The sequence below is a fragment of the Cariama cristata genome, unplaced genomic scaffold, assembly GCF_000690535.1.
Source record: "Cariama cristata isolate BGI_N322 unplaced genomic scaffold, ASM69053v1 scaffold4004, whole genome shotgun sequence".
Lineage (NCBI taxonomy): Eukaryota > Metazoa > Chordata > Aves > Cariamiformes > Cariamidae > Cariama > Cariama cristata.
Genome location: NW_009614513.1, coordinates 87,250 through 98,911, shown reverse-complemented (window position 1 = coordinate 98,911; position 11,662 = coordinate 87,250). Strand labels below are relative to the sequence as shown.

Genomic DNA, 11,662 nt, shown 5'->3' with positions numbered 1-11,662 from the left:
GGGAGGCTGCTCCCAGTACACAACTTGTCTTTAAAATATTGTGGATCATAAGGAGCAGGAGGTGCCTCCATAGGTTAAGTGGCATCAGAACGGGAATTCTGAATAGGCATGACAAATTTGTTTACATCCTGCCTTAACCACCTAAAGACTTCGCTGACCTCTGTCTCGGCTGCATTCTCAAGGTACTGCTCCTACACTGTACTGGGGTCTTTCCGTAGTGCTGCGAGGACCAATGCTGCACAATTCTTCTCTCACTTCAAAGAAATAAGACTCTTTTGACTAAATACGCTGTGATAGAAATATATTTACACTATGCACATTTTTACAGGAAATACAACTTACTAAAAATCTGCAAGTAGTAATACCACCACCCTACAATTCACTACAGTCAAAACGGAAGGTTTTGAATTTTTAAGGTTTTTATTAGAGAAGTTGAAAGTTTCATCTCAGGACTGACAATAACATAATTATCTCTTTTCATTTATTTTGTTTATAGGAATAAGTAGAATTTGTTTGTACAAGCATATACAACAAAGTAATTGGTGCTTAGTACATTGAAATCAGGAATCTGATTTGTTCTAAACTACCAGTTTTCCATGCAGTCATCTTTGAATTGGCAGCATGGACAAATTCCAAGCGGAATGCTTACATGCATTGTTTTGCAATATAACTACAGCAAGCTCTGGAAACATGCAAATTAACACATTAGCAAATTGTTTTTATATCTAATGGACATAAAAAGGTTATTCCTGATATGAAATTCTGAAAATCTGCATAAATATTTGTGTGTAAAATTAAATTAGTTATGTACTTTTCTTTTACTACAAGTATCAAGAATGCCCACATAATTAATATACACACATATATATAGAGAGACCTCATTATGCTAAAAGTCTTTGTAATTAATCAAACAATATTCTGTGCCATACATTTATTCAGTATTTACCAGCTAGTAGAATGACTGTGGTCATATAGTAGGCATTACAGTCTTAGTAGCATTTGTATCACATGCAAACATACTCTTAGCATTTCTGTTTACTAATTTTATCACGTGGCAACACGTATGTGATTTTCTACAATGTTGTGATTCTGAAGTGTATAAATACTTTTTACATTTTCACAGTTACAAACTTTTTGCGAAAAGCCATTTAAACAATCTTTAAGTTACAATGACCTGTCGTATCTGGGATCTGCAGCAACAGGATCAAAATGCAATTTCTATACAAGCAATGTGGGATGTAAACTTCTCTTAAAGTGCCTAATACAGAATTCCTTAGAGCACTGATCAGTTTTGGCACAAATACACTGCATTTCCCTCACGCTAACCATTGCGGTAACTTTTACAGGGTATCGGCTTCTTTCAGACAGGACGGAGTTGACATGGCACTTGTGAATGACATCATTGGACTGCAGACATACCCTGTCAGGTTACGGTTACAGCTGATCAATTTGGCCATATTGTACTTTTGAATATACACAGTTAACTTTCAACTCCTTACTGTCTGCTGCCTGAAAAATACTTTGAAATATAATTTAAAATTGCCCAAACTCAACTCCTTACTACACCGACTATTACGGTGACTTAGCAGAAGATCCAGTTCAGGGGGCTCGATGACATCAGGTGCCGAGCATCTGACGAGTTGTCGCTTGTCGGGATCTGGCAGCATGGGGTTTCTACACAACATATCACACACGAGAACACAAACGGTAAGTAACATGCCTTGACTACAGTTTTGTTGCCATTGGAGATGATGTTAAAAATATCTGTTGTGTTTCAAGGCTCCGATTGTGTAATTCTGATGCAGGCAAGCTGCCTGTTGAGATACAGAAAGGAATACGGGACTGGGTTTAAAAAATTGTCCTCATCTTCCGCTTAGTGTTTTTCCGAACAAAGGAAATTCTTATGGAAATCCAACAAAGGAAACTCAGTGCTCAGTGTTAAAAAAGAAATACAAACCTTAAGACTTGGTGGTCCATAGCTACACTTTATATATTAAAAACAAAAAAACCAAACCGACCCGCCCCCAAACAAACAAAAAGAAAAAAGCCCACTTTTCAACATCAGCAATGTTATTTTGAATTTTGCTCTCATTGTAAGAGTGCTGTGTTCTCCCACTTCAATTTGCTTGTTGAGGCTTTAGACCACTGTTGCTGGCCTGCGATCCATCTCTGCTTCCAGCTTCACCATCTGCTGCATCTCCTTTGCCTGCAATCCAAAATAACCGCATGAAGCATTGCGTTAGACCTTTTGTTCAAAACGAAGCACGTGTTTTATATGATAGCGTCTGAGTGAAACACAGGCAAAACACACTGAAGATATATGTAATAACATCATGTTTACCCCCTCCAGTGCCATTCTGTTTTCAAAATCTTGGGAAATATTTTTGATCCTATTCCAAGACTCATGGGTTGACTTTCTGAAGAAGCATGTGGTAAAATGCAGACACTCCAACTTTTGGGAAGAAACCTAGGCAGATGCTGATTCGACTGTTTCTCCTGATAGGAAATGTCTTTGGCAATGTATGCTTCACTGCTGTTGGGCGAGTACTGCGGTGTGTTGCTTCCTGAAATGTTCAGGGAGTTCATCTCTGATCTGGACTTGTTTCTTTCATAATGACAATGAACGACAAAAATCCACCAGTGTAATGTCTTCCTTGCAGTAGGCAAGATTTTTTAAGCAACAATTTTTTAAATAGTAATTTTTAAAAAGCAATCTCCACCTGGCCTGGAGATCCTTATGATTACAGACATGGTGTTTTTCAGCTCAGGATTAGACCACTGCTATATGCTCCATGGGATTACACACACAGACTCCATCTGAAACTGTATCCAAATACGTTCTGCAAAATACAGCAATGAACGTAGGCCAGATCTCGCTATAAACTCTGCATGCCTTGGGCTTTGCAAGCAGAGTTAAAGCACTGTATATAACTGATACCTGGCCTGGGAATCCCCTGCTTAGAGTCACCTTTTTTAATTCCCTTCCCCTCCCTCCCTTTCTCTGTCTCTCACAGACGCACACCCACGTCCGCTTACTCCTCCTGTGGCTGACTTACAGATTAGAAGTTGCGTTTTGGTTTGAAACTCTGCAGTTTAAAGGAGCTGGGAGTCAGCATCTCTTCATTTTCTCTGAGGGCTCCCAATCTGGGAAGTGACTTAAATCCATAACGCAAAGGACTCTGAGGAAGTTGACCCAGAGGGCAAGCTAGCCCACCTATCTTTACAACCAAGCTCCTGAGGATTAGGACAGGTTTAGGAAGAGGCAAACCAAGCTTGTATTTTCTTTGGTGCAACTGCTCTGTACCTGTCACGCAGGGAAGAATAGTTACGCGATTTACGTGAACTGTGTTCCCCAAAAGGTTGTAAATGTTGCTTAGACAGGGAACTTTGCTACTACTTAAGCTCCTACTTAAGAAGTCACCTATTCTGGATGCGCAAACACATATTTGCATACGTGAAAATGGGCAGATGTAGATCTAAAGTAATGAGATGCACAGCTATTAATTTTGCAAGGTAAATGTGGACTTGTGCAGATGTGATATACGTGCCTTCTTGAAAAATCTATCCCTGTACTTTCATAATCATCACCATCATCTTGGGGAGAAAAGTAATTATGATGATAGCAAAGCAACTGTCATAAATATGATTAAAAATTAATCAACGCTCTCCATTTAAATGAGTTAAAAACTTGAAAGTAATGAAGAAATAATTTTAACATGAAAATATGGAAACATAATAAATAAATCAATATGTACAACCTCTTCTGAAACGTTGGCTGGATTTTGCCTGTGTGTGAAATGAAATTCCAGATAAAACAAAACCCTGTGGCTGTTTCTTAGTGACTCACCCATTTCACGTTTTAGGCTTGTGACTTAACTATGGCACATAGCGTCCTATACACATTCTGCATACCAATGTATGGCGTACGGCATTATTTTAGAGAGAACGTGGCTTCAGAGAACACATTAGCACAGGACCAGGATGCCCGTTTTTGCTAGTCTGAGGCTGGTTCAAGACAGCGCATTCTGACGGGAACACCCAAGCACAACACTTGAAGACAAACCTCTGGAAGGCAGTGTGAATTCATGAAGTGAGTGGCACCTAATGGACTCTGCTTTCAAGACGCTTGCTCTCTAGTGAGACCTAAGACAGGCTAAGAACCATATGCAGTAAAAGAAGAACAAAAATATTTTTTCCTAGTCTAATGAATGTGGTTTTTTTCCCCTCATTATATGTCTATAAATAAATGTTGTTAAAGTGGGTGCTGTCAGACTCGGTGGTGCAAGATGTTATCAATTCCAGAAAGTAATTCAGGTCAGGCAATACTGTACAACTGGATGTTCCAAGCCTAATGCAACTATCTCCCTTGGTAAGACAGAGGTTAATAGAGATTTCCTGCGAGTGACGATTATTTAGGAAGCCACAGCAGCACAGCCACATGGTAAGTATCATTGCCACACCTTGTAATGGGTTGGATTTTGACGTGAATCTTAAAGCACTGAAAGCCTCTCTTTTTTAGACACTAAAGAGCTATTTCTAGCCAGCTATTCTATATTTTGCTATTCTTAGTGCAGAATTACTTATTTTATTAACCATAGTAATATATGTGGATACTCTTTGCCTGACTATCAGCATTAGCAGTTAATCATATGTATGTTAACGCTAAAATAGTTTTCTTAGATCAACAGACCCTCTCACAGACACAGTTTAGAACTCTAAGCGTATCTTTCAGCAATGACAGCTAATGGACAATACAAGTTAATCTCTAAGTATTTCCTCGGCACATGACTGTTCATACGCATCTGAATGCGAGATGCTAAAGCACAAAATACTGTTAATATTGTGTCAGGCTCAAATATCTGTGTGCAAACAAGATTAACATTGTGTTCACTATGTCAATGGTACTTCCCAATGGTTGCATTTACAAGAAGGGCTCCAATGATAATGATTTAATTTAGAAGGAAAGCACACTGAAATAATAGTTTGCTTATTATACGTCCATCCTACCTTGTGTTTGAGACACTGCATGACAGGATTTCAAAAGCTGTTTGTACAAAAATAATAATGTCAAAATTGAGTAATACAACAAGAAGCAAATTAAATGAATGAAAACTGAAGTGAAATTGAAAAATTAATGCAAGAAAAAACATACATAAATCAAAACAAATTTAAATTCATAACAATTTGTATCGAAAGCTGATTCCACCCATAATTCTACTTTTCTACATTGTATATTTGTATGAAAATTTTCTTCTCTTGCTTCATCAGGAAAAAAAAATATCATGTTTTGAAAAAGCTCATTAAACAAATACCACCTTTATCTTGATCCAACTAGCTTTCATACATCAGTGTGTATAACAATGAAACCAGACCCAGCTGGGGGTTTGCACTGGTGCGCTTTTGGGGCTAAAAGGAAGTGGTGAAAACAGCAGGTATGAAAAGATATGCTCTGATGGATCAAATCAGAGGGAGTTTAAAAGCTGTTAAGGGCTACCCCTGTGGTGGAGGCCACCACATGCCCACACAAAAGTGATAACCAGCATGTCAGTGATCTTACTCCATTTAACCACTGATGATTTAAGCCGACTTCATCTCTCCACTGAAATGGAGTATGGGCAAGCTCATGTGGGCTGTTACCATCTCCCAGCAGCAGAAGCTGTAAGCCCAGGTGAGGGAAGCATCTGAAAGCTGATAGAGGTGACTCCTCTAATAACTCACACTTACCTCCCAGCAACCTCCCTCCCTTCTACATAGCGGGTTTATCACATTGTGGTTAAAAGCACAGCTATAATCATTCCTTCTTCTTACGTTTTTAAAAAATGGATCTAAAGCTCTCTGAAGCCAACGGAAAGAAACCACTGATAACACCTATGTCTGGATCAAGCCCATCATTTTTTGTCAACGAGCACAGTTTACAGGGAGTTCTCTGTCACGTTCTCTACAGTGACGCTACAGATCTGCTGTAGCCCAGTCGCCTCCCCCGGGTGCCTGCCTCCCCTGCCTTTTGATTATGTGTAAATACTGCTCAGGAGCAGATCGACAGATCCGTTCATGCTGATGTTAGAGATGGCATCTACAGAAACCCTGCGAGGGAACAGAACAGGAATTTTCGTTGTTGTCCAGAAGGGAGGCGGAGCGATCAGAAGACAGAGCCATGGTGGCTGGGGCTTGGTGGTAGCAGCTGCCTGCGAACCTACGTGCTGTCACCCCCCTAGAAGTTACCCAGGCTGCAGTTTTGGGGGCTCTAGGACTCTCTCCTGACAGTGGAAATACTCGATTTACATGTACTCTTCTGTTCCCTCCCCCTCTGCAAGATGGCTTTAATACAGACTATAGCATCTGCCAGAGAGTTCCAGTTCTGAACATTTAACAAAGAAGTACACAACCCTTGAAAATAATGGGTATTAAACACCCCCCTTCTCTCTCATCTTACAGAACCGCTGCGTACAGTCCCCTCACCGTTTACGTTTGTGTAAGTGCAGTACTACATGTCCATGCAATTATTACAGCTCTGCTGGCTCAACCTTTCAGCAAGGGAACTGCTCAGAACATAGTATTGCTTCTACCAGAAATAAGAGTAGAATTTTCCTTGCCTTGCCAAGTAGTTTTTCAATTAAAAAAAAAGGAGCTTATAAACTAGCAGAAAATAATAAGGTATTTTAATTAGGAAAGGTTGTACTAGTACAGATAAAACTCCCCATGCTACTATACATCTCCAGAATTCAGTCCAAACTAACTGCCTCAGAGTTCAGAGATGCTCTATGCACATGTTTCATCTCTGTTTTCCAATCAGCACTAGAAATGTAAGTTCCAAAATGAAGGAAACAGATTTGCTTGAGGTACTTTCTGGGAGTAATTAAAACGGATATGATAGTCATAAAAGGCCTAGCATATCTAGCTAACGAGTATCAAGGTGGCGGAACAGCTGAAAGGACAGACTCTGGCTGAGCAGTCTAGCTTTCACATGCTCATCTGAAACAAAACTAGTTCTGTATCATTATTTAAGCCACCTCACCTCTTCACTTTAGCTCCCCAAGTAGGTGAGTGACCACGAACAAGGTCATTTTCCCAAGTTCAGTAGTGACTTACATTCAGAAGCATTCTACTCAGCCTGATTCTGGTTACTCTTATCACTAGCTTGCTTTGCTTTTAAGCCTTTGAAAGAAGATACCTGCTCATTCTGCTTCTCCAAGACTTCTAAATGCTCAAGTTGAACTTTTTTCAACTGATCCATTTCCTTTGACTGCTTCATTGCAAGCTGTAAGCAAGAGAAAACAATGGGGGGGAAATGTAACACATTATTAACAAGTAAAATAAAAACTTGCTTGAAACGTACACATATATACACTGTCTTGCCCCATTTGGATGGCACCAAACACTACAGGAGGCCTATTATATCACCCAATCTTAAGAAGAGCTATTAATATAATAATATATGTATATTATACATGTTACATATATTATATTACACAAAAGTAGCAAATACACAACTATGAATGTTAATTCCTTAATTTAAAATAGCTTCCTCTTATAGAGATGTTAGATTTTTCACACTACAACTATGTGGAACAAAGCAAGGACAAAAATCCGTTTGTTTACTACAGCTGGATTCTCAACACAGAGAAATGAAAATGAATTTCCAGAAGTAGTGCCCAGTGACTTTGTCACAGTTATAGTTACCCTTTTTCTCTCTTCCAGGAACTTCTTTGTGTTGCTGCTGTTCAGTTCTCTGACTCGCCTAAAAAAATGCAAACATTGTCCATGAAGACTGATTGGGAAAAAAGAAACCCAAAAGCTACAAGAGAGAGAATCACAAACTCATAAGGTATATTTTGGGTTCCAATTATCTGTACCACGTGGGACTAATGGCAAATTGTACACTCCCCTAGCTAGGCACCTTTACGCTTAAAGGTTTCCAAGTACACTGACAGTATTACAGAAGACTTGGGGGAAAAAAAAAACATAAAAAAAGACCAAGATCTCTGTGAATGAAGTTTGCTTTTTCCCCTTACTCAAGAGTGGTGGAGAGAACTTTAAAAAAAGTTTAATTCATTTGTGTATCCCTTAATGCACTCTGCTCTCAATTTATTTTGGTATATAAAAAGTGCTACATCTCTTAACAGTGGTAATGGAAAAATCATCTGATGATCATAAGTAAAGTTACAGCTTACCAATGCTGTACGGTGTTTGAAGCTGTTATTTAAGCAAAAAGATAAGTACACAATTAATATTTACATGAAATACCTAACTGCAAAGTGTTTCTTCCTAAGGTTTCCATCACGAAATATACCAAAAATAGTTCAAAGAGCTGAATCAGACTCATCGCAAAGCCTGAAAACCAGAACTGCGTTCAGCCTGCTTTCAAATCTGGGAACAGATTTATCTCGGAGTCATTAGTGGATGTCTTACATTAACTAAGCACACAGTTACCAAGGGCTCTGACAACTTGTCTTCCTGATGAGCTAGGAGTGTGTAACGCTTAAGGGACTTTTAGGAACAAGTTCAAGCCTTTCAACCAAAATAGCCCAGTGCCAAAGAAGGAATGTAAAAGAGGAAAGAATGAGCCAGATGTCAAGCCCAAAGTGAAGGGGAAACCCTGAAGGCCTGAGACATCATCATGAAGACTCTGCTTTTATCTATTTATTTTGAAACTTTTAGGATAAATAGAAGAAACTTAAAATAGCTATAATGCAGATCGAATCCTCCAGAAAGTCCCAGTAGCTGGTACTGGCAAGTACTAGACTGCTCTAGTCTTTTGAGTCAATTAAGGCTGTCACCCCCAAACATGCTGTGAACAAGCCACTTTTGCAAGGGCAGCAGTGCCCTTGGTTTGCTGAGCCTGGATGCTGGCCAGGTCTCCACCGCCAGGACATAACGAAGGAGGGAGCTGCAGTTCAGGAGTGGAGAAGCAACACGTGTGCTGTGGCAGAGTACATCTCCGGCTTCTTCACTCCTATCTTCCATCACCCTCTCCGCTGATTATCATTGCTTTCGGCACTCCTTCCTTCTGTTCCACCTCTCCTCCCTGTTATCAGTAGACGAGGGAGAAAGCCTTTCACTGGCACCATCTCCTGTATTTTTAGTGATGCTGCCTCTATTCTAACTCCAGCTAGAACCAAACCTCAGACTCCCTTTTCAGTACAACCCTTGTTTCACTTAAAAAGCAACAGCAAGAAAGTATAATGCACTTTAAGTACAATCATTAAAACTCTTACAGAAGTGTTTCAATGTAACAGTGTGATTAGACCTACACCAGTCAGTCTCAGCTGATGAATATCAAGAACCTTTTTGTTTCCCTGATCAGGGCATTACATTTATTAAAAGGATAAATACCAGAAAAGCCGCACTTTTCCTAAAATGGTCATCTGAAAATATATTCAGCACAATCATTAGACATTGTTTCCATACATAAAAGCATGGGTTTAATAGAATTAATCCATGAGTTCACCTGTCAGCCTTTGACAGCATTCTTCCCTTCTCAGGAAGGGAGGTCTGATACTTACCTCTCTCTTTCGGCTTTATTTTTGATAGACTTGTCTTGGCTTATGGCTTTGCTGTTCTCCATGGATATTTTAGCCTGGTTGGCACGCATTTCCTTGCTTTCCCTAGGCAAAACCAAACAAAGTCATTAATTTCTAAGATGCAATTGTTGTTGAGGTTGGTTTCCTGGTATTACTCTACACTCTGGTTAATTTTGTCCTTGAAGCATTAAGGAAGAAGAAAGAACAAACCATATGAAAATTGCCTTCCTTTAGGTAGACTTTACACAATTTGAGCAAGCACTCAGACATCTCTATTTGTTCCAGGGCACATAATCTAAAAAATCAGTTTAATGTGTTTTTACACTTTGAATGTTATAGAAGGGTACAAAATACTCTTTTCTCCCTATTACGTAAGAATCATCCGAATATGAGCTACTATCAGCCATTTAGAAAATGCAATTTGTCCTTTAAAACTGCCTAAAAAATTTACAAACCCTGCATAACTGCAATCTGAATAGTAATAATATTTGCTAGTTATGGTATGAGCTGACAGACTTCCTTTTAAGACTTTTACTTTGGGCCTGAAAAGAGCCCTGTGGTTTACACCGTGGTCAGACTTGTGTTTGGTTTCTCCTTCTGCCTCAGTGCATCTCGTAGCCTTTTCTGTGAAATGAGAGAGTTTTAACAGGAGGGTGGCAATCACCTTCCAGGAGTAATGTCTCGAGGGGTGTGGTTTGACTCAGGAGGTGGGAAACCTCTTCGGTGTTTCATCTAGTGTAATAGAAAAATGGAAAATATGTAAATAAATATCCTGTTGTTTTAAAAAGAAAAAGAGATCGTGATTCTGTCGGGAGTAACAGCACAGATGCTGACTTTCAGAAATGGCTTACGAACTGTGAGCGGGAGGCTTTTCATCACTCCGAGGAAGCCAGCCAAGCTCCAAAAAGGGCGTCCCTGAAGGCGAGCTCTTGCTTCCTGCCTGCTTAGCATTCCAGGACGAGCAGCTCCTGATCTTTGGTGCTTATTTAAACAGGAATTATATAAGGAAATTTGACAGTGAATAACGGATTGTGAAGTCCCCAGGAGCGCATAAGCATCTAAAAGTTATATGTTGCAAGCCAAGGCAGTGCCTTAGTCTCTTTTTCTGGACACGATCTTAAGCAGAGCGCTAAACAATTATTGAACTAATTAACGCAAAATTCTAAGTATTTTGTATGCACAGAAGAGGAGGGGTGTGGCACAAAACGGAGCGCTTAATTTAATGAAATGTTGTCACTGACTCTTTTTTAGCTTTTTTTCATCTCTACAAGACATTAATCATTAAGTTGCATGAGGAAACTTTGACTTACATTTTCCACAGTTTAAAATTTTTATTAAAGAAATGCAGTGCTTTCTTTTTTTCTTCCAAGAGCTCATAAGGTGAAACATTTCCTGAATACAGATTTAAAAGCAGTGGTATCACAGCAAAAATTAGACTGGGTTCCAAAAAATGTTGTATCAAGAGCACATTTCATTCCAACAGTCCTTTCTCCAAATAAAAGCTTTTATTTTTTGTACTGAATTTGAAATAATTTTCAAGCACACTATCTAAGAGCAGTACTGAAATAATTTATTTTTATTACTGTGCTCAAGGATATGAAAAAAGTTTAGCATAGTGTTCAAATTGATTTAGCCTATTTGCATCAGATATAATTTTAGAGTGAAAGAAGTTAAGAGGATTAGAGGGAGGACTACTGTGCATCACTGATGGATTTCAAAATGAGGCTTTGGCCATGGATATGGCTGAAACAGCCAACATGTCTATATGCAACTGTTTATTCTGCCAGCTATAATCTACCTCTGAGTTGCACTGCTGATGGGTCTTTCTGGGTGGGCTGGGATTTCACCGCTTGCACGAAAGAAAAGGTATTATTAACAGAAGAAATGAAAAATCTTATCTTCCTTTTAAAATCATCACAAAGCACTTGTGGGGACCACTCTGTGTTTCTAAAATAGCGGTTCTCAAAGACAAGGCCAAAGTTCCAGTGGTTCAACTGCCTGGCGTGGGGCTTCACAGCGAGTCCCAGGTCCGGCCGTGCTGCCCTGGTCGGCAGCGCTACGCCACCAGGCAAGAACACTCTCCCACTCACAAGTGGTGGTGATGCCTGTAGCCAGAGTTAACTGGAAGAAGTCGAGAAGCC

General features: G+C 39.5%; 1 protein-coding gene across 4 annotated transcripts in view; it reads right to left on the bottom strand.

The window, feature by feature from the left end:
- Nucleotides 1-401: 401 nt before the first annotated feature.
- PLCB4 (phospholipase C, beta 4) overlaps nucleotides 402-11,662 on the bottom strand; it is a 92,063-nt gene continuing 80,802 nt past the window's right edge. For 2 of the 4 annotated variants that reach the window (XM_009699439.1, XM_009699440.1), the window contains 4 exons: nucleotides 9,504-9,605; nucleotides 7,681-7,738; nucleotides 7,172-7,258; nucleotides 2,138-2,206 (listed from right to left, as the gene is read on the bottom strand). In XM_009699439.1, the coding sequence (XP_009697741.1) occupies nucleotides 2,138-2,206; nucleotides 7,172-7,258; nucleotides 7,681-7,738; nucleotides 9,504-9,605 (316 nt within the window). Of the gene's footprint in view, nucleotides 2,207-5,007; nucleotides 5,045-7,171; nucleotides 7,259-7,680; nucleotides 7,739-9,503; nucleotides 9,606-11,662 lie in introns of all 4 variants that reach the window. The other 2 variants (XM_009699438.1, XM_009699437.1) reach the window with 2 other exon arrangements.